Genomic DNA, 23,223 nt, shown 5'->3' with positions numbered 1-23,223 from the left:
TATGGAGTCTCCTGTGTGTTCTCCAGGCCTGGTCTCTATGGAGTCTCCTGTCTGTTCTCCAGGCCTGGTCTGTATGGAGTCTCCTCTGTTCTCCAGGCCTGGTCTCTATGGAGTCTCCTGTGTGTTCTCCAGGCCTGGTCTCTATGGAGTCTCCTGTCTGTTCTCCAGGCCTGGTCTCTATGGAGTCTCCTCTGTTCTCCAGGCCTGGTCTGTATGGAGTCTCCTGTGTGTTCTCCAGGCCCGGTCTCTATGGAGTCTCCTGTGTGTTCTCCAGGCCCGGTCTCTATGGAGTCTCCTGTGTGTTCTCCAGGCCCGGTCTGTATGGAGTCTCCTGTGTGTTCTCCAGGCCCGGTCTCTATGGCATCTCCTGTGTATTCTCCAGGCCTGGTCTCTATGGAGTCTCCTGTGTGTTCTCCAGGCCTGGTCTGTATGGAGTCTCCTGTGTGTTCTCCAGGCCCGGTCTCTATGGAGTCTCCTCTGTTCTCCAGGCCCGGTCTGTATGGAGTCTCCTGTGTGTTCTCCAGGCCCGGTCTCTATGGAGTCTCCTCTATTCTCCAGGCCTGGTCTGTATGGAGTCTCCTGTGTGTTCTCCAGGCCCGGTCTCTATGGAGTCTCCTGTGTGTTCTCCAGGCCCGGTCTGTATGGAGTCTCCTCTGTTCTCCAGGCCTGGTCTGTATGGAGTCTCCTGTGTGTTCTCCAGGCCCGGTCTCTATGGAGTCTCCTCTGTTCTCCAGGCCCGGTCTGTATGGAGTCTCCTGTGTGTTCTCCAGGCCCGGTCTCTATGGAGTCTCCTCTATTCTCCAGGCCTGGTCTGTATGGAGTCTCCTGTGTGTTCTCCAGGCCCGGTCTCTATGGAGTCTCCTGTGTGTTCTCCAGGCCCAGTCTCTATGGAGTCTCCTCTGTTCTCCAGGCCTGGTCTCTATGGAGTCTCCTGTGTGTTCTCCAGGCCTGGTCTCTATGGAGTCTCCTCTGTTCTCCAGGCCTGGTCTGTATGGAGTCTCCTGTCTGTTCTCCAGGCCTGGTCTCTATGGAGTCTCCTCTGTTCTCCAGGCCTGGTCTGTATGGAGTCTCCTGTGTGTTCTCCAGGCCTGGTCTCTATGGAGTCTCCTGTGTGTTCTCCAGGCCTGGTCTGTATGGAGTCTCCTGTCTGTTCTCCAGGCCTGGTCTCTATGGAGTCTCCTCTGTTCTCCAGGCCTGGTCTGTATGGAGTCTCCTGTGTGTTCTCCAGGCCCGGTCTCTATGGACATTTCTACCTTCTCTGAGGTCAGTGCTTGCTTTTGGTCTGTACACTGTATAGGACCTTGCATCTATAGCAGGACCCCGGGTTTCGTGCACACTGTTCTATACATTAAGCTCCATTATCTTCTATCATACATGGAGAAAAGTTGTTTACCCCAGGTTTGGGGGAGGCACAGGAGCGGGGTTTGGTGCCACAGCAGAGTGTGATCTGTATTATGAGAGTGTGAAATTCCTGGACAGCGCAGAGGAGACATGTTCTGCACGCTCATTCTCAGACAACACGGGGATGCCTCTGCCACACTTTGTGCACTTCTCCAGCTTCCAGTCCTCACACAAGGACAGCAACAGATTTTGGAGAAAAGATGTCCATCTGGAATCTTCAAGGACTCAGGCCAGGAGGAGCCTCCAGCCCATCATCTGCATGCTCCTGGTGGAGCTGTGTGAGCGCTTTACCTTCTTTGCCACTGTCTGTAACATGATCTTATTCTGCACCTTAAAACTGGGCTATCAGTACCACCAGGCGGCCATGGTGAACCTGTGCTTTGTGGGGGTCTCCACCTTGATGCCGGTCCTGGTGGGCTGGGGTGCGGAGCTCTGCACTAGAAGGACAAGACTGGTTTATATCTGCACCTTCCTGCACTTTGCAGGTAAGTATCTTTGTAACCTACATTCATCATGTATGTATAGTGGATGTTTTTGTGTACAGTTGTGTGTGTATGATTGTATAAATGTGCAAGCGTATACACTATAGATGTGTATGTGTTAGTAGGTCCTCTAGTTTGGGTGTAGGTTGGTAGGTTCACTAGTTTGGGTGTAGGTTTGTAGTTCCTCTAGTTTGGGTGAAGGTTGGTAGGTCCACCAGTTTGGTTGTAGGTTGGTATGTCCTGTAGTTTGGGTGTAGGTTGTAGGTCCTCTAGTTTGGGTGTGGGTTGGTAGGTTCACTAGTTTGGGTGTAGGTTTGTAGTTCCTCTAGTTTGGGTGAAGGTTGGTAGGTCCACCAGTTTGGTTGTAGGTTGGTAGGTCCTGTAGTTTGAGTGTAGGTTGGTAGGTCCTCTAGTTTGGGTGTAGGTTGGTAGATCCTCTAGTTTACATGTAGGTTGGTAGGTCCTGCAGTTTGGGTGTAGGTTGGTAGGTCCTGTAGTTTGGGTGTAGGTTGGTAGGTCCTGTATTTTGGGTGTAGGTTGGTAGGTCCTCTAGTTTGGGTGTAGGTTGGTAGATCCTCTAGTTTAGATGTAGGTTGGTAGGTCCTGTAGTTTGGGTGTAGGTTGGTAGGTCCTGTAGTTTGGGTGTAGGTTGGTAGGTTCACTAGTTTGGGTGTAGGTTGGTAGGTCCTCTAGTTTGGGTGTAGGTTGGTAGATCCTCTAGTTTAGATGTAGGTTGGTAGATCCTGTAGTATGGGTGTAGGTTGGTAGGTCCTGTAGTTTGGGTGTAAGTTGGTAGGTTCACTAGTTTGGGTGTAGGTTGATAGGTCCTCTAGTTTAGATGTAGGTTGGTAGGTCCTGCAGTTTGGGTGTAGGTTGGTAGGTCCTGTAGTTTGGGTGTAGGTTGGTAGATCCTCTAGTTTAGATGTAGGTTGGTAGGTCCTGCAGTTTGGGTGTAGGTTGGTAGGTCCTGTAGTTTGGGTGTAGGTTGGTAGGTCCTGTATTTTGGGTGTAGGTTGGTAGGTCCTCTAGTTTGGGTGTAGGTTGGTAGATCCTCTAGTTTAGATGTAGGTTGGTAGGTCCTGTAGTTTGGGTGTAGGTTGGTAGGTCCTGTAGTTTGGGTGTAGGTTGGTAGGTTCACTAGTTTGGGTGTAGGTTGGTAGGTCCTCTAGTTTGGGTGTAGGTTGGTAGATCCTCTAGTTTAGATGTAGGTTGGTAGATCCTGTAGTATGGGTGTAGGTTGGTAGGTCCTCTAGTTTGGGTGTAGGTTGGTAGCTCCATCAGTTTGGGTGTAGGTTGGTAGGTCCTCTAGTTTAGATGCAGGTTGGTAGGTCCATCAGTTTGGGTGTAGGTTGGTAGGTCCTCTAGTTTAGATGCAGGTTGGTAGGTCCATCAGTTTGGGTGTAGGTTGGTAGGTCCTGTAGTTTGGGTGTAGGTTGGTAGGTCCTCTAGTTTAGATGCAGATTGGTGGCTCCATCAGTTTGGGTGTAGGTTGGTAGGTCCTCTAGTTTAGATGCAGGTTGGTAGCTCCATCAGTTTGGGCGCAGGTTGGTAGGTCCTGTAGTTTGGTTGTAGGTTGGTAAGTCCTCTAGTTTAGATGCAGGTTGGTAGCTCCATCAGTTTGGTTGTAGGTTGGTAGGTCCTGTAGTTTGGGTGTAGGTTGGTAGGTCCTCTAGTTTAGATGCAGGTTGGTAGCTCCATCAGTTTGGGCGCAGGTTGGTAGGTCCTGTAGTTTGGTTGTAGGTTGGTAGGTCCTCTAGTTTAGATGCAGGTTGGTAGGTCCTCTAGTTTGGGTGTAGGTTGGTAGCTCCATCAGTTTGGGTGTAGGTTGGTAGGTCCTCTAGTTTAGATGCAGGTTGGTAGGTCCATCAGTTTGGGTGTAGGTTGGTAGGTCCTGTAGTTTGAGTGTAGGTTGGTAGGTCCTCTAGTTTAGATGCAGGTTGGTAGGTCCATCAGTTTGGGTGTAGGTTGGTAGGTCCTCTAGTTTAGATGCAGGTTGGTAGGTCCATCAGTTTGGGTGTAGGTTGGTAGGTCCTGTAGTTTGGGTGTAGGTTGGTAGGTCCATCAGTTTGGGTGTAGGTTGGTAGGTCCTGTAGTTTGGGTGTAGGTTGGTAGGTCCATCAGTTTGGGTGTAGGTTGGTAGGTCCTCTAGTTTAGATGCAGGTTGGTAGGTCCATCAGTTTGGGTGTAGGTTGGTAGGTCCTGTAGTTTGGGTGTAGGTTGGTAGGTCCATCAGTTTGGGTGTAGGTTGGTAGGTCCTCTAGTTTAGATGCAGGTTGGTAGGTCCATCAGTTTGGGTGTAGGTTGGTAGGTCCTGTAGTTTGGGTGTAGGTTGGTAGGTCCATCAGTTTGGGTGTAGGTTGGTAGGTCCTCTAGTTTAGATGCAGGTTGGTAGGTCCATCAGTTTGGGTGTAGGTTGGTAGGTCCTGTAGTTTGGGTGTAGGTTGGTAGGTCCTCTAGTTTAGATGCAGGTTGGTAGGTCCATCAGTTTGGGTGTAGGTTGGTAGGTCCTGTAGTTTGGGTGTAGGTTGGTAGGTCCATCAGTTTGGGTGTAGGTTGGTAGGTCCTCTAGTTTAGATGCAGGTTGGTAGGTCCATCAGTTTGGGTGTAGGTTGGTAGGTCCATCAGTTTGGGTGTAGGTTGGTAGGTCCTCTAGTTTAGATGCAGGTTGGTAGGTCCATCAGTTTGGGTGTAGGTTGGTAGGTCCTGTAGTTTGGGTGTAGGTTGGTAGGTCCTCTAGTTTAGATGCAGATTGGTGGCTCCATCAGTTTGGTTGTAGGTTGGTAGTGTTCGTAGTGTTTTTAATATCTGTGACTCTGGACAGATACAGCAGTAATTTTGACCTCTGACCTTTTACCCCAGGGACTGCCCTGCTGCCCGTCGTTGCGTTCCCTTTTGAGGATTTCTATGTAGACCGGCACCACATCGCCCACACACTGGCCCGGACGGAGCAGACACTGCTGTTGTACACAGGACTTTTAATGGCATGTATTGGAACTGGAGGGATTCGGGCCCTGGTCTGTCCTCTGGGGGCCTACGGTCTCCAGGGCTACAGACAGAAGGAGATGATGTCATTCTTTAACTGGTCAGTATCTATAATCATCATATGGTCAACGCCTGCCATGTTGTGCAACACCCTATACCGCACTGTTGTTAGGAGTCCTCTGGGAGATTTCACAGGAATATGTTACTTGTGTGCTGCAAATTAAGACTGTATTATTTATGTGTACTGTATGGCGATGTCAGTTGTGTGCTGTATGACAGTATTATTTATCTGTACTGTATGGTGGCGTCAGCAGTGTGCTGTATGACAGTATTATTTATCTGTACTGTATGGTGGCGTCAGCTGTGTGTGCTGTATGACAGTATTATTTATCTGTACTGTATGGCGATGTCAGTTGTGTGCTGTATGACAGTATTATTTATCTGTACTGTATGGTGGTGTCAGTTGTATGCTGTATGACAGTATTATTTATCTGTACTGTATGGTGGTGTCAGCTGTGTGTGCTGTATGACAGTATTATTTATCTGTACTGTATGGTGGTGTCAGTTGTATGCTGTATGACAGTATTATTTATCTGTACTGTATGGCGATGTCAGTTGTGTGCTGTATGACAGTATTATTTATCTGTACTGTATGGTGGTGTCAGTTGTGTGCTGTATGACTGTATTATTTATCTGTACTGTATGGCGGTGTTAGTTGTGTGTGCTGTATGACAGTATTATTTATCTGTACTGTATGGTGGTGTCAGTTGTGTGCTGTATGACAGTATTATTTATCTGTACTGTATGGCGGTGTTAGTTGTGTGTGCTGTATGACAGTATTATTTATCTGTACTGTATGGCGATGTCAGTTGTGTGCTGTATGACAGTATTATTTATCTGTACTGTATGGTGGTGTCAGTTGTATGCTGTATGACAGTATTATTTATCTGTACTGTATGGTGGTGTCAGTTGTATGCTGTATGACAGTATTATTTATCTGTACTGTATGGCGATGTCAGTTGTGTGCTGTATGACAGTATTATTTATCTGTACTGTATGGCGATGTCAGTTGTGTGCTGTATGACAGTATTATTTATCTGTACTGTATGGTGGTGTCAGTTGTATGCTGTATGACAGTATTATTTATCTGTACTGTATGGCGGTGTCAGTTGTGTGCTGTATGACAGTATTATTTATCTGTACTGTATGGCGGTGTCAGTTGTGTGCTGTATGACAGTATTTATCTGTTCTGTATGGCGGTGTCAGTTGTGTGCTGTATGACAGTATTATTTATCTGTACTGTATGGTGGTGTCAGTTGTATGCTGTATGACAGTATTATTTATCTGTACTGTATGGCGATGTCAGTTGTGTGCTGTATGACAGTATTATTTATCTGTACTGTATGGTGGTGTCAGCTGTGTGTTGTATGACAGTATTATTTATCTGTACTGTATGGTGGTGTCAGTTGTATGCTGTATGACAGTATTATTTATCTGTACTGTATGGTGGTGTCAGTTGTGTGCTGTATGACAGTATTATTTATCTGTACTGTATGGCGATGTCAGTTGTGTGCTGTATGACAGTATTATTTATCTGTACTGTATGGTGGTGTCAGTTGTATGCTGTATGACAGTATTATTTATCTGTACTGTATGGCGATGTCAGTTGTGTGCTGTATGACAGTATTATTTATCTGTACTGTATGGTGGTGTCAGTTGTGTGCTGTATGACAGTATTATTTATCTGTTCTGTATGGTGGTGTCAGCTGTGTGTGCTGTATGACAGTATTATTTATCTGTACTGTATGGTGGCGTCAGCTGTGTGTGCTGTATGACAGTATTATTTATCTGTACTGTATGGTGGTGTCAGTTGTATGCTGTATGACAGTATTATTTATCTGTACTGTATGGCGATGTCAGTTGTGTGCTGTATGACAGTATTATTTATCTGTACTGTATGGTGGTGTCAGTTGTGTGCTGTATGACTGTATTATTTATCTGTACTGTATGGCGGTGTTAGTTGTGTGTGCTGTATGACAGTATTATTTATCTGTACTGTATGGTGGTGTCAGTTGTATGCTGTATGACAGTATTATTTATCTGTACTGTATGGCGATGTCAGTTGTGTGCTGTATGACAGTATTATTTATCTGTACTGTATGGTGGCGTCAGTTGTGTGCTGTATGACAGTATTATTTATCTGTACTGTATGGTGGTGTCAGTTGTGTGTTGTATGACAGTATTATTTATCTGTTCTGTATGGCGATGTCAGTTGTGTGCTGTATGACAGTATTATTTATCTGTACTGTATGGCGATGTCAGTTGTGTGCTGTATGACAGTATTATTTATCTGTACTGTATGGTGGCATCAGCAGTGTGTGTTGTATGACAGTATTATTTATCTGTTCTGTATGGTGGTGTCAGCTGTGTGCTGTATGACAGTATTATTTATCTGTACTGTATGGTGGTGTCAGCTGTGTGTTGTATGACAGTATTATTTATCTGTACTGTATGGTGGTGTCAGCTGTGTGTGCTGTATGACAGTATTATTTATCTGTTCTGTATGGTGGTGTCAGCTGTGTGTTGTATGACAGTATTATTTATCTGTACTGTATGGTGGTGTCAGTTGTGTGCTGTATGACAGTATTATTTATCTGTACTGTATGGTGGTGTCAGTTGTGTGCTGTATGACAGTATTATTTATCTGTACTGTATGGTGGTGTCAGCTGTGTGCTGTATGACAGTATTATTTATCTGTACTGTATGGTGGCGTCAGCAGTATGTGCTGTATGACAGTATTATTTATCTGTACTGTATGGTGGTGTCAGTTGTGTGCTGTATGACAGTATTATTTATCTGTACTGTATGGTGGTGTCAGCTGTGTGTGCTGTATGACAGTATTATTTATCTGTTCTGTATGGTGGCGTCAGCAGTGTGTGCTGTATGACAGTATTATTTATCTGTTCTGTATGGCGGTGTTAGTTGTGTGCTGTATGACAGTATTATTTATCTGTACTGTATGGTGGCGTCAGCAGTGTGTGCTGTATGACAGTATTATTTATCTGTACTGTATGGCGGTGTTAGTTGTGTGCTGTATGACAGTATTATTTATCTGTACTGTATGGTGGCGTCAGTTGTGTGCTGTACGACAGTATTATTTATCTGTACTGTATGGTGGTGTCAGTTGTGTGCTGTATGACAGTATTATTTATCTGTTCTGTATGGCGGTGTCAGTTGTGTGCTGTATGACAGTATTATTTATCTGTACTGTATGGCGGTGTCAGTTGTATGCTGTATGACAGTATTATTTATCTGTACTGTATGGTAGTGTCAGTTGTGTGCTGTATGACAGTATTATTTATCTGTACTGTATGGTGGTGTCAGTTGTGTGCTGTATGACAGTATTATTTATCTGTACTGTATGGCGATGTCAGTTGTGTGCTGTATGACAGTATTATTTATCTGTACTGTATGGTGGCGTCAGCTGTGTGTGCTGTATGACAGTATTATTTATCTGTTCTGTATGGCGGTGTCAGCTGTGTGTGCTGTATGACAGTATTATTTATCTGTACTGTATGGTGGCGTCAGTTGTGTGCTGTATGACAGTATTATTTATCTGTACCGTATGGTGGTGTCAGTTGTGTGCTGTATGACAGTATTATTTATCTGTACTGTATGGTGGTGTCAGTTGTGTGCTGTATGACAGTATTATTTATCTGTACTGTATGGCGGTGTCAGTAGTGTGTTGTATGACAGTATTATTTATCTGTACTGTATGGTGGTGTCAGCTGTGTTTTGTATGACAGTATTCTTTATCTGTACTGTATGGTGGTGTCAGTTGTGTGCTGTATGACAGTATTATTTATCTGTACTGTATGGTGGTGTCAGTTGTGTACTGTATGACAGTATTATTTATCTGTACTGTATGGTGGTTTCAGTTGTGTGCTGTATGACAGTATTATTTATCTGTACTGTATGGTGGTGTCAGCTGTGTGTGCTGTATGACAGTATTATTTATCTGTACTGTATGGTGGTGTCAGTTGTGTACTGTATGACAGTATTATTTATCTGTACTGTATGGTGGTGTCAGTTGTGTGCTGTATGACAGTATTATTTATCTGTACTGTATGGTGGTGTCAGTTGTGTACTGTATGACAGTATTATTTATCTGTACTGTATGGTGGTGTCAGTTGTGTGCTGTATGACAGTATTATTTATCTGTACTGTATGGTGGTGTCAGCTGTGTGTGCTGTATGACAGTATTATTTATCTGTACTGTATGGTGGTGTCAGCTGTGTGCTGTATGACAGTATTATTTATCTGTACTGTATGGTGGCGTCAGCAGTGTGTGCTGTATGACAGTATTATTTATCTGTACTGTATGGTGGTGTCAGTTGTGTGCTGTATGACAGTATTATTTATCTGTACTGTATGGTGGTGTCAGCTGTGTGTGCTGTATGACAGTATTATTTATCTGTTCTGTATGGTGGCGTCAGTTGTTTGCTGTATGACAGTATTATTTATCTGTTCTGTATGGCGGTGTTAGTTGTGTGCTGTATGACAGTATTATTTATCTGTACTGTATGGTGGCGTCAGCAGTGTGTGCTGTATGACAGTATTATTTATCTGTACTGTATGGCGGTGTTAGTTGTGTGCTGTATGACAGTATTATTTATCTGTACTGTATGGTGGCGTCAGTTGTGTGCTGTACGACAGTATTATTTATCTGTACTGTATGGTGGTGTCAGTTGTGTGCTGTATGACAGTATTATTTATCTGTTCTGTATGGCGGTGTCAGTTGTGTGCTGTATGACAGTATTATTTATCTGTACTGTATGGTGGTGTCAGTTGTGTGCTGTATGACAGTATTATTTATCTGTACTGTATGGTGGCGTCAGCTGTGTGTGCTGTATGACAGTATTATTTATCTGTTCTGTATGGCGGTGTCAGCTGTGTGTGCTGTATGACAGTATTATTTATCTGTTCTGTATGGCGGTGTTAGTTGTGTGTGCTGTATGACAGTATTATTTATCTGTACTGTATGGTGGTGTCAGTTGTGTGCTGTATGACAGTATTATTTATCTGTACCGTATGGTGGTGTCAGTTGTGTGCTGTATGACAGTATTATTTATCTGTACTGTATGGTGGTGTCAGTTGTGTGCTGTATGACAGTATTATTTATCTGTACTGTATGGCGGTGTCAGTAGTGTGTTGTATGACAGTATTATTTATCTGTACTGTATGGTGGCGTCAGTTGTGTGCTGTATGACAGTATTATTTATCTGTACTATATGGTGGTGTCAGTTGTGTGCTGTATGACAGTATTATTTATCTGTACTGTATGGCGATGTCAGTTGTGTGCTGTATGACAGTATTATTTATCTGTACTGTATGGTGGTGTCAGTTGTGTGCTGTATGACAGTATTATTTATCTGTTCTGTATGGTGGTGTCAGCTGTGTGTGCTGTATGACAGTATTATTTATCTGTACTGTATGGTGGCGTCAGCTGTGTGTGCTGTATGACAGTATTATTTATCTGTACTGTATGGTGGTGTCAGTTGTATGCTGTATGACAGTATTATTTATCTGTACTGTATGGCGATGTCAGTTGTGTGCTGTATGACAGTATTATTTATCTGTACTGTATGGTGGTGTCAGTTGTGTGCTGTATGACTGTATTATTTATCTGTACTGTATGGCGGTGTTAGTTGTGTGTGCTGTATGACAGTATTATTTATCTGTACTGTATGGTGGTGTCAGTTGTATGCTGTATGACAGTATTATTTATCTGTACTGTATGGCGATGTCAGTTGTGTGCTGTATGACAGTATTATTTATCTGTACTGTATGGTGGCGTCAGTTGTGTGCTGTATGACAGTATTATTTATCTGTACTGTATGGTGGTGTCAGTTGTGTGTTGTATGACAGTATTATTTATCTGTTCTGTATGGCGATGTCAGTTGTGTGCTGTATGACAGTATTATTTATCTGTACTGTATGGCGATGTCAGTTGTGTGCTGTATGACAGTATTATTTATCTGTACTGTATGGTGGCATCAGCAGTGTGTGTTGTATGACAGTATTATTTATCTGTTCTGTATGGTGGTGTCAGCTGTGTGCTGTATGACAGTATTATTTATCTGTACTGTATGGTGGTGTCAGCTGTGTGTTGTATGACAGTATTATTTATCTGTACTGTATGGTGGTGTCAGCTGTGTGTGCTGTATGACAGTATTATTTATCTGTTCTGTATGGTGGTGTCAGCTGTGTGTTGTATGACAGTATTATTTATCTGTACTGTATGGTGGTGTCAGTTGTGTGCTGTATGACAGTATTATTTATCTGTACTGTATGGTGGTGTCAGTTGTGTGCTGTATGACAGTATTATTTATCTGTACTGTATGGTGGTGTCAGCTGTGTGTGCTGTATGACAGTATTATTTATCTGTACTGTATGGTGGTGTCAGTTGTGTGCTGTATGACAGTATTATTTATCTGTACTGTATGGTGGTGTCAGCTGTGTGTGCTGTATGACAGTATTATTTATCTGTTCTGTATGGTGGCGTCAGCAGTGTGTGCTGTATGACAGTATTATTTATCTGTTCTGTATGGCGGTGTTAGTTGTGTGCTGTATGACAGTATTATTTATCTGTACTGTATGGTGGCGTCAGCAGTGTGTGCTGTATGACAGTATTATTTATCTGTACTGTATGGCGGTGTTAGTTGTGTGCTGTATGACAGTATTATTTATCTGTACTGTATGGTGGCGTCAGTTGTGTGCTGTACGACAGTATTATTTATCTGTACTGTATGGTGGTGTCAGTTGTGTGCTGTATGACAGTATTATTTATCTGTACTGTATGGTGGTGTCAGTTGTGTGTTGTATGACAGTATTATTTATCTGTTCTGTATGGCGATGTCAGTTGTGTGCTGTATGACAGTATTATTTATCTGTACTGTATGGCGATGTCAGTTGTGTGCTGTATGACAGTATTATTTATCTGTACTGTATGGTGGCATCAGCAGTGTGTGTTGTATGACAGTATTATTTATCTGTTCTGTATGGTGGTGTCAGCTGTGTGCTGTATGACAGTATTATTTATCTGTACTGTATGGTGGTGTCAGCTGTGTGTTGTATGACAGTATTATTTATCTGTACTGTATGGTGGTGTCAGCTGTGTGTGCTGTATGACAGTATTATTTATCTGTTCTGTATGGTGGTGTCAGCTGTGTGTTGTATGACAGTATTATTTATCTGTACTGTATGGTGGTGTCAGTTGTGTGCTGTATGACAGTATTATTTATCTGTACTGTATGGTGGTGTCAGTTGTGTGCTGTATGACAGTATTATTTATCTGTACTGTATGGTGGTGTCAGCTGTGTGCTGTATGACAGTATTATTTATCTGTACTGTATGGTGGCGTCAGCAGTATGTGCTGTATGACAGTATTATTTATCTGTACTGTATGGTGGTGTCAGTTGTGTGCTGTATGACAGTATTATTTATCTGTACTGTATGGTGGTGTCAGCTGTGTGTGCTGTATGACAGTATTATTTATCTGTTCTGTATGGTGGCGTCAGCAGTGTGTGCTGTATGACCGTATTATTTATCTGTTCTGTATGGCGGTGTTAGTTGTGTGCTGTATGACAGTATTATTTATCTGTACTGTATGGTGGCGTCAGCAGTGTGTGCTGTATGACAGTATTATTTATCTGTACTGTATGGCGGTGTTAGTTGTGTGCTGTATGACAGTATTATTTATCTGTACTGTATGGTGGCGTCAGTTGTGTGCTGTACGACAGTATTATTTATCTGTACTGTATGGTGGTGTCAGTTGTGTGCTGTATGACAGTATTATTTATCTGTTCTGTATGGCGGTGTCAGTTGTGTGCTGTATGACAGTATTATTTATCTGTACTGTATGGCGGTGTCAGTTGTATGCTGTATGACAGTATTATTTATCTGTACTGTATGGTAGTGTCAGTTGTGTGCTGTATGACAGTATTATTTATCTGTACTGTATGGTGGTGTCAGTTGTGTGCTGTATGACAGTATTATTTATCTGTACTGTATGGCGATGTCAGTTGTGTGCTGTATGACAGTATTATTTATCTGTACTGTATGGTGGCGTCAGCTGTGTGTGCTGTATGACAGTATTATTTATCTGTTCTGTATGGCGGTGTCAGCTGTGTGTGCTGTATGACAGTATTATTTATCTGTACTGTATGGTGGCGTCAGTTGTGTGCTGTATGACAGTATTATTTATCTGTACCGTATGGTGGTGTCAGTTGTGTGCTGTATGACAGTATTATTTATCTGTACTGTATGGTGGTGTCAGTTGTGTGCTGTATGACAGTATTATTTATCTGTACTGTATGGCGGTGTCAGTAGTGTGTTGTATGACAGTATTATTTATCTGTACTGTATGGTGGTGTCAGCTGTGTTTTGTATGACAGTATTCTTTATCTGTACTGTATGGTGGTGTCAGTTGTGTGCTGTATGACAGTATTATTTATCTGTACTGTATGGTGGTGTCAGTTGTGTACTGTATGACAGTATTATTTATCTGTACTGTATGGTGGTTTCAGTTGTGTGCTGTATGACAGTATTATTTATCTGTACTGTATGGTGGTGTCAGCTGTGTGTGCTGTATGACAGTATTATTTATCTGTACTGTATGGTGGTGTCAGTTGTGTACTGTATGACAGTATTATTTATCTGTACTGTATGGTGGTGTCAGTTGTGTGCTGTATGACAGTATTATTTATCTGTACTGTATGGTGGTGTCAGTTGTGTACTGTATGACAGTATTATTTATCTGTACTGTATGGTGGTGTCAGTTGTGTGCTGTATGACAGTATTATTTATCTGTACTGTATGGTGGTGTCAGCTGTGTGTGCTGTATGACAGTATTATTTATCTGTACTGTATGGTGGTGTCAGCTGTGTGCTGTATGACAGTATTATTTATCTGTACTGTATGGTGGCGTCAGCAGTGTGTGCTGTATGACAGTATTATTTATCTGTACTGTATGGTGGTGTCAGTTGTGTGCTGTATGACAGTATTATTTATCTGTACTGTATGGTGGTGTCAGCTGTGTGTGCTGTATGACAGTATTATTTATCTGTTCTGTATGGTGGCGTCAGTTGTTTGCTGTATGACAGTATTATTTATCTGTTCTGTATGGCGGTGTTAGTTGTGTGCTGTATGACAGTATTATTTATCTGTACTGTATGGTGGCGTCAGCAGTGTGTGCTGTATGACAGTATTATTTATCTGTACTGTATGGCGGTGTTAGTTGTGTGCTGTATGACAGTATTATTTATCTGTACTGTATGGTGGCGTCAGTTGTGTGCTGTACGACAGTATTATTTATCTGTACTGTATGGTGGTGTCAGTTGTGTGCTGTATGACAGTATTATTTATCTGTTCTGTATGGCGGTGTCAGTTGTGTGCTGTATGACAGTATTATTTATCTGTACTGTATGGTGGTGTCAGTTGTGTGCTGTATGACAGTATTATTTATCTGTACTGTATGGTGGCGTCAGCTGTGTGTGCTGTATGACAGTATTATTTATCTGTTCTGTATGGCGGTGTCAGCTGTGTGTGCTGTATGACAGTATTATTTATCTGTTCTGTATGGCGGTGTTAGTTGTGTGTGCTGTATGACAGTATTATTTATCTGTACTGTATGGTGGTGTCAGTTGTGTGCTGTATGACAGTATTATTTATCTGTACCGTATGGTGGTGTCAGTTGTGTGCTGTATGACAGTATTATTTATCTGTACTGTATGGTGGTGTCAGTTGTGTGCTGTATGACAGTATTATTTATCTGTACTGTATGGCGGTGTCAGTAGTGTGTTGTATGACAGTATTATTTATCTGTACTGTATGGTGGCGTCAGTTGTGTGCTGTATGACAGTATTATTTATCTGTACTATATGGTGGTGTCAGTTGTGTGCTGTATGACAGTATTATTTATCTGTACTGTATGGCGATGTCAGTTGTGTGCTGTATGACAGTATTATTTATCTGTACTGTATGGTGGTGTCAGTTGTGTGCTGTATGACAGTATTATTTATCTGTACTGTATGGTGGTGTCAGTTGTGTGCTGTATGACAGTATTATTTATCTGTACTGTATGGCGATGTCAGTTGTGTGCTGTATGACAGTATTATTTATCTGTACTGTATGGTGGTGTCAGTTGTGTGCTGTATGACAGTATTATTTATCTGTTCTGTATGGTGGTGTCAGCTGTGTGTGCTGTATGACAGTATTATTTATCTGTACTGTATGGTGGCGTCAGCTGTGTGTGCTGTATGACAGTATTATTTATCTGTACTGTATGGTGGTGTCAGTTGTATGCTGTATGACAGTATTATTTATCTGTACTGTATGGCGATGTCAGTTGTGTGCTGTATGACAGTATTATTTATCTGTACTGTATGGTGGTGTCAGTTGTGTGCTGTATGACTGTATTATTTATCTGTACTGTATGGCGGTGTTAGTTGTGTGTGCTGTATGACAGTATTATTTATCTGTACTGTATGGTGGTGTCAGTTGTATGCTGTATGACAGTATTATTTATCTGTACTGTATGGCGATGTCAGTTGTGTGCTGTATGACAGTATTATTTATCTGTACTGTATGGTGGCGTCAGTTGTGTGCTGTATGACAGTATTATTTATCTGTACTGTATGGTGGTGTCAGTTGTGTGTTGTATGACAGTATTATTTATCTGTTCTGTATGGCGATGTCAGTTGTGTGCTGTATGACAGTATTATTTATCTGTACTGTATGGCGATGTCAGTTGTGTGCTGTATGACAGTATTATTTATCTGTACTGTATGGTGGCATCAGCAGTGTGTGTTGTATGACAGTATTATTTATCTGTTCTGTATGGTGGTGTCAGCTGTGTGCTGTATGACAGTATTATTTATCTGTACTGTATGGTGGTGTCAGCTGTGTGTTGTATGACAGTATTATTTATCTGTACTGTATGGTGGTGTCAGCTGTGTGTGCTGTATGACAGTATTATTTATCTGTTCTGTATGGTGGTGTCAGCTGTGTGTTGTATGACAGTATTATTTATCTGTACTGTATGGTGGTGTCAGTTGTGTGCTGTATGACAGTATTATTTATCTGTACTGTATGGTGGTGTCAGTTGTGTGCTGTATGACAGTATTATTTATCTGTACTGTATGGTGGTGTCAGCTGTGTGTGCTGTATGACAGTATTATTTATCTGTACTGTATGGTGGTGTCAGCTGTGTGCTGTATGACAGTATTATTTATCTGTACTGTATGGTGGCGTCAGCAGTATGTGCTGTATGACAGTATTATTTATCTGTACTGTATGGTGGTGTCAGTTGTGTGCTGTATGACAGTATTATTTATCTGTACTGTATGGTGGTGTCAGCTGTGTGTGCTGTATGACAGTATTATTTATCTGTTCTGTATGGTGGCGTCAGCAGTGTGTGCTGTATGACAGTATTATTTATCTGTTCTGTATGGCGGTGTTAGTTGTGTGCTGTATGACAGTATTATTTATCTGTACTGTATGGTGGCGTCAGCAGTGTGTGCTGTATGACAGTATTATTTATCTGTACTGTATGGCGGTGTTAGTTGTGTGCTGTATGACAGTATTATTTATCTGTACTGTATGGTGGCGTCAGTTGTGTGCTGTACGACAGTATTATTTATCTGTACTGTATGGTGGTGTCAGTTGTGTGCTGTATGACAGTATTATTTATCTGTTCTGTATGGCGGTGTCAGTTGTGTGCTGTATGACAGTATTATTTATCTGTACTGTATGGCGGTGTCAGTTGTATGCTGTATGACAGTATTATTTATCTGTACTGTATGGTAGTGTCAGTTGTGTGCTGTATGACAGTATTATTTATCTGTACTGTATGGTGGTGTCAGTTGTGTGCTGTATGACAGTATTATTTATCTGTACTGTATGGCGATGTCAGTTGTGTGCTGTATGACAGTATTATTTATCTGTACTGTATGGTGGCGTCAGCTGTGTGTGCTGTATGACAGTATTATTTATCTGTTCTGTATGGCGGTGTCAGCTGTGTGTGCTGTATGACAGTATTATTTATCTGTACTGTATGGTGGCGTCAGTTGTGTGCTGTATGACAGTATTATTTATCTGTACCGTATGGTGGTGTCAGTTGTGTGCTGTATGACAGTATTATTTATCTGTACTGTATGGTGGTGTCAGTTGTGTGCTGTATGACAGTATTATTTATCTGTACTGTATGGCGGTGTCAGTAGTGTGTTGTATGACAGTATTATTTATCTGTACTGTATGGTGGTGTCAGCTGTGTTTTGTATGACAGTATTCTTTATCTGTACTGTATGGTGGTGTCAGTTGTGTGCTGTATGACAGTATTATTTATCTGTACTGTATGGTGGTGTCAGTTGTGTACTGTATGACAGTATTATTTATCTGTACTGTATGGTGGTTTCAGTTGTGTGCTGTATGACAGTATTATTTATCTGTACTGTATGGTGGTGTCAGCTGTGTGTGCTGTATGACAGTATTATTTATCTGTACTGTATGGTGGTGTCAGTTGTGTGTGCTGTATGACAGTATTATTTATCTGTACTGTATGGTGGTGTCAGCTGTGTGTGCTGTATGACAGTATTATTTATCTGTACTGTATGGTGGCGTCAGTTGTGTGCTGTATGACAGTATTATTTATCTGTACTGTATGGTGGTGTCAGTTGTGTACTGTATGACAGTATTATTTATCTGTACTGTATGGTGGTGTCAGTTGTGTGCTGTATGACAGTATTATTTATCTGTACTGTATGGTGGTGTCAGTTGTGTACTGTATGACAGTATTATTTATCTGTACTGTATGGTGGTGTCAGTTGTGTGCTGTATGACAGTATTATTTATCTGTACTGTATGGTGGTGTCAGCTGTGTGTGCTGTATGACAGTATTATTTATCTGTACTGTATGGTGGTGTCAGCTGTGTGCTGTATGACAGTATTATTTATCTGTACTGTATGGTGGCGTCAGCAGTGTGTGCTGTATGACAGTATTATTTATCTGTACTGTATGGTGGTGTCAGTTGTGTGCTGTATGACAGTATTATTTATCTGTACTGTATGGTGGTGTCAGCTGTGTGTGCTGTATGACAGTATTATTTATCTGTTCTGTATGGTGGCGTCAGTTGTTTGCTGTATGACAGTATTATTTATCTGTTCTGTATGGCGGTGTTAGTTGTGTGCTGTATGACAGTATTATTTATCTGTACTGTATGGTGGCGTCAGCAGTGTGTGCTGTATGACAGTATTATTTATCTGTACTGTATGGCGGTGTTAGTTGTGTGCTGTATGACAGTATTATTTATCTGTACTGTATGGTGGCGTCAGTTGTGTGCTGTACGACAGTATTATTTATCTGTACTGTATGGTGGTGTCAGTTGTGTGCTGTATGACAGTATTATTTATCTGTTCTGTATGGCGGTGTCAGTTGTGTGCTGTATGACAGTATTATTTATCTGTACTGTATGGTGGTGTCAGTTGTGTGCTGTATGACAGTATTATTTATCTGTACTGTATGGTGGCGTCAGCTGTGTGTGCTGTATGACAGTATTATTTATCTGTTCTGTATGGCGGTGTCAGCTGTGTGTGCTGTATGACAGTATTATTTATCTGTTCTGTATGGCGGTGTTAGTTGTGTGTGCTGTATGACAGTATTATTTATCTGTACTGTATGGTGGTGTCAGTTGTGTGCTGTATGACAGTATTATTTATCTGTACCGTATGGTGGTGTCAGTTGTGTGCTGTATGACAGTATTATTTATCTGTACTGTATGGTGGTGTCAGTTGTGTGCTGTATGACAGTATTATTTATCTGTACTGTATGGCGGTGTCAGTAGTGTGTTGTATGACAGTATTATTTATCTGTACTGTATGGTGGCGTCAGTTGTGTGCTGTATGACAGTATTATTTATCTGTACTATATGGTGGTGTCAGTTGTGTGCTGTATGACAGTATTATTTATCTGTTCTGTATGGCGGTGTCAGTAGTGTGCTGTATGACAGTATTATTTATCTGTACTGTATGGCGGTGTCAGTAGTGTGCTGTATGACAGTATTATTTATCTGTACTGTATGGCGGTGTCAGTTGTGTGTTATATGACAGTATTATTTATCTGTTCTCTATGGTGGTGTCAGTTGTGTGCTGTATGACAGTATTATTTATCTGTTCTGTATGGCGGTGTCAGTTGTGTGCTGTATGACAGTATTATTTATCTGTACTGTATGGTGGTGTCAGTTGTGTGCTGTATGACAGTATTATTTATCTGTACTGTATGGCGGTGTCAGTTGTGTGTTGTATGACAGTATTATTTATCTGTACTGTATGGCGGTGTCAGTTGTGTGTGCTGTATGACAGTATTATTTATCTGTTCTGTATGGCGGTGTTAGTTCTGTGTTGTATGACAGTATTTTTTATCTGTACTGTATGGTGGCGTCAGTTGTGTGCTGTATGACAGTATTATTTATCTGTACTGTATGGCGGTGTTAGTTGTGTGTGCTGTATGACAGTATTATTTATCTGTTCTGTATGGTGGTGTGAGTTGTGTGTGCTGTATGACAGTATTATTTATCTGTTCTGTATGGTGGTGTCAGTTGTGTGCTGTATGACAGTATTATTTATCTGTTCTGTATGGCGGTGTTAGTTGTGTGCTGTATGACAGTATTATTTATCTGTACTGTATGGTGGTGTCAGTTGTGTGCTGTATGACAGTATTATTTATCTGTTCTGTATGGTGGTGTCAGTTGTGTGTGCTGTATGACAGTATTATTTATCTGTTCTGTATGGCGGTGTTAGTTGTGTGCTGTATGACAGTATTATTTATCTGTACTGTATGGCGGTGTTAGTTGTGTGTGCTGTATGACAGTATTATTTATCTGTTCTGTATGGTGGTGTCAGTTGTGTGTGCTGTATGACAGTATTATTTATCTGTTCTGTATGGTGGTGTCAGTTGTGTGCTGTATGACAGTATTATTTATCTGTTCTGTATGGCGGTGTCAGTTGTGTGCTGTATGACAGTATTATTTATCTGTTCTGTATGGCGGTGTCAGTTGTGTGCTGTATGACAGTATTATTTATCTGTACTGTATGGTGGTGTCAGTTGTGTGCTGTATGACAGTATTATTTATCTGTACTGTATGGCGGTGTCAGTTGTGTGTTGTATGACAGTATTATTTATCTGTACTGTATGGCGGTGTCAGTTGTGTGTGCTGTATGACAGTATTATTTATCTGTTCTGTATGGCGGTGTTAGTTCTGTGTTGTATGACAGTATTTTTTATCTGTACTGTATGGTGGCGTCAGTTGTGTGCTGTATGACAGTATTATTTATCTGTACTGTATGGCGGTGTTAGTTGTGTGTGCTGTATGACAGTATTATTTATCTGTTCTGTATGGTGGTGTGAGTTGTGTGTGCTGTATGACAGTATTATTTATCTGTTCTGTATGGTGGTGTCAGTTGTGTGCTGTATGACAGTATTATTTATCTGTTCTGTATGGCGGTGTTAGTTGTGTGCTGTATGACAGTATTATTTATCTGTACTGTATGGTGGTGTCAGTTGTGTGCTGTATGACAGTATTATTTATCTGTTCTGTATGGTGGTGTCAGTTGTGTGTGCTGTATGACAGTATTATTTATCTGTTCTGTATGGTGGTGTCAGTTGTGTGCTGTATGACAGTATTATTTATCTGTTCTGTATGGCGGTGTTAGTTGTGTGCTGTATGACAGTATTATTTATCTGTACTGTATGGCGGTGTTAGTTGTGTGTGCTGTATGACAGTATTATTTATCTGTTCTGTATGGTGGTGTCAGTTGTGTGTGCTGTATGACAGTATTATTTATCTGTTCTGTATGGTGGTGTCAGTTGTGTGCTGTATGACAGTATTATTTATCTGTTCTGTATGGCGGTGTCAGTTGTGTGCTGTATGACAGTATTATTTATCTGTACTGTATGGCGATGTCAGTTGTGTGCTGTATGACAGTATTATTTATCTGTACTGTATGGTGGCGTCAGCAGTGTGCTGTATGACAGTATTATTTATCTGTTCTGTATGGTGGTGTCAGCTGTGTGCTGTATGACAGTATTATTTACCTGTACTGTATGGCGATGTCAGTTGTGTGCTGTATGACAGTATTATTTTTCTGTTCTGTATGGTGGTGTCAGTTGTGTGCTGTATGACAGTATTATTTATCTGTTCTGTATGGTGGTGTCAGCTGTGTGCTGTATGACAGTATTATTTATCTGTACTGTATGGTGGTGTCAGTTGTGTGTGCTGTATGACAGTATTATTTATCTGTTCTGTATGGTGGTGTCAGCAGTGTGTGCTGTATGACAGTATTATTTATCTGTTCTGTATGGTGGTGTCAGTTGTGTGCTGTATGACAGTATTATTTATCTGTACTGTATGGTGGTGTCAGTTGTGTGCTGTATGACAGTATTATTTATCTGTACTGTATGGTGGTGTCAGCTGTGTGCTGTATGACAGTATTATTTATCTGTACTGTATGGCGGTGTCAGTTGTGTGCTGTATGACAGTATTATTTATCTGTACTGTATGGCGGTGTCAGTTGTGTGCTGTATGACAGTATTATTTATCTGTTCTGTATGGTGGTGTCAGTTGTGTGTGCTGTATGACAGTATTATTTATCTGTTCTGTATGGTGGTGTCAGTTGTGTGTGCTGTATGACAGTATTATTTATCTGTTCTGTATGGTGGTGTCAGTTGTGTGCTGTATGACAGTATTATTTATCTGTACTGTATGGTGGTGTCAGTTGTGTGCTGTATGACAGTATTTATCTGTTCTGTATGGCGGTGTCAGTTGTGTGCTGTATGACAGTATTATTTATCTGTTCTGTATGGTGGTGTCAGTTGTGTGTGCTGTATGACAGTATTATTTATCTGTACTGTATGGTGGTGTCAGTTGTGTGCTGTATGACAGTATTATTTATCTGTACTGTATGGTGGTGTCAGTTGTGTACTGTATGACAGTATTATTTATCTGTACTGTATGGCGGTGTCAGTTGTGTGTGCTGTATGACAGTATTATTTATCTGTTCTGTATGGTGGTGTCAGTTGTGTGTGCTGTATGACAGTATTATTTATCTGTACTGTATGGTGGTGTCAGTTGTGTGTTGTATGACAGTATTTATCTGTTCTGTATGGCGGTGTCAGTTGTGTGCTGTATGACAGTATTATTTATCTGTTCTGTATGGTGGTGTCAGTTGTGTGTGCTGTATGACAGTATTATTTATCTGTACTATATGGTGGTGTCAGTTGTGTGCTGTATGACAGTATTATTTATCTGTACTGTATGGTGGCGTCAGTTGTGTGCTGTACGACAGTATTATTTATCTGTTCTGTATGGTGGTGTCAGTTGTGTGCTGTATGACAGTATTATTTATCTGTACTGTATGGTGGTGTCAGTTGTGTGCTGTATGACAGTATTATTTATCTGTACTGTATGGCGGTGTTAGTTGTGTGTGCTGTATGACAGTATTATTTATCTGTACTGTATGGCGGTGTTAGTTGTGTGCTGTATGACAGTATTATTTATCTGTACTGTATGGCGATGTCAGTTGTGTGCTGTATGACAGTATTATTTATCTGTACTGTATGGTGGTGTCAGTTGTGTGTGCTGTATGACAGTATTATTTATCTGTTCTGTATGGTGGTGTCAGTTGTGTGCTGTATGACAGTATTATTTATCTGTTCTGTATGGCGGTGTCAGCTGTGTGCTGTATGACAGTATTATTTATCTGTTCTGTATGGTGGTGTCAGTTGTGTGTGCTGTATGACAGTATTATTTATCTGTACTGTATGGTGGTGTCAGTTGTGTGCTGTATGACAGTATTATTTATCTGTACTGTATGGTGGTGTCAGTTGTGTACTGTATGACAGTATTATTTATCTGTACTGTATGGCGGTGTCAGTTGTGTGCTGTATGACAGTATTATTTATCTGTACTGTATGGCGATGTCAGTTGTGTGCTGTATGACAGTATTATTTATCTGTACTGTATGGTGGCGTCAGCAGTGTGCTGTATGACAGTATTATTTATCTGTTCTGTATGGTGGTGTCAGCTGTGTGCTGTATGACAGTATTATTTATCTGTACTGTATGGCGATGTCAGTTGTGTGCTGTATGACAGTATTATTTATCTGTACTGTATGGTGGTGTCAGCTGTGTGTGCTGTATGACAGTATTATTTATCTGTTCTGTATGGTGGTGTCAGTTGTGTGTGCTGTATGACAGTATTATTTATCTGTTCTGTATGGTGGTGTCAGTTGTGTGTGCTGTATG

The 23,223-nt window shown here is 41.3% G+C and overlaps 1 protein-coding gene across 1 annotated transcript in view; it reads left to right on the top strand.

The window, feature by feature from the left end:
- The first annotated feature begins 1,525 nt into the window (after positions 1 to 1,525).
- Positions 1,526 to 23,223, top strand: part of SLC15A5 (solute carrier family 15 member 5) — a 33,619-nt gene continuing 11,921 nt past the window's right edge. The window contains exons 1-2 of the mRNA XM_075262067.1: positions 1,526 to 1,886; positions 4,743 to 4,965. Of these exons, the coding sequence (XP_075118168.1) occupies positions 1,526 to 1,886; positions 4,743 to 4,965 (584 nt within the window). The remainder of the gene's footprint in view (positions 1,887 to 4,742; positions 4,966 to 23,223) is intronic.

The sequence above is a fragment of the Leptodactylus fuscus genome, unplaced genomic scaffold (assembly GCF_031893055.1).
Source record: "Leptodactylus fuscus isolate aLepFus1 unplaced genomic scaffold, aLepFus1.hap2 HAP2_SCAFFOLD_86, whole genome shotgun sequence".
NCBI classification, from domain to species: domain Eukaryota; kingdom Metazoa; phylum Chordata; class Amphibia; order Anura; family Leptodactylidae; genus Leptodactylus; species Leptodactylus fuscus.
The sequence above is the reverse complement of the archived record's forward strand: the minus strand, read 5'-3'. Positions and strand labels throughout refer to the sequence as shown.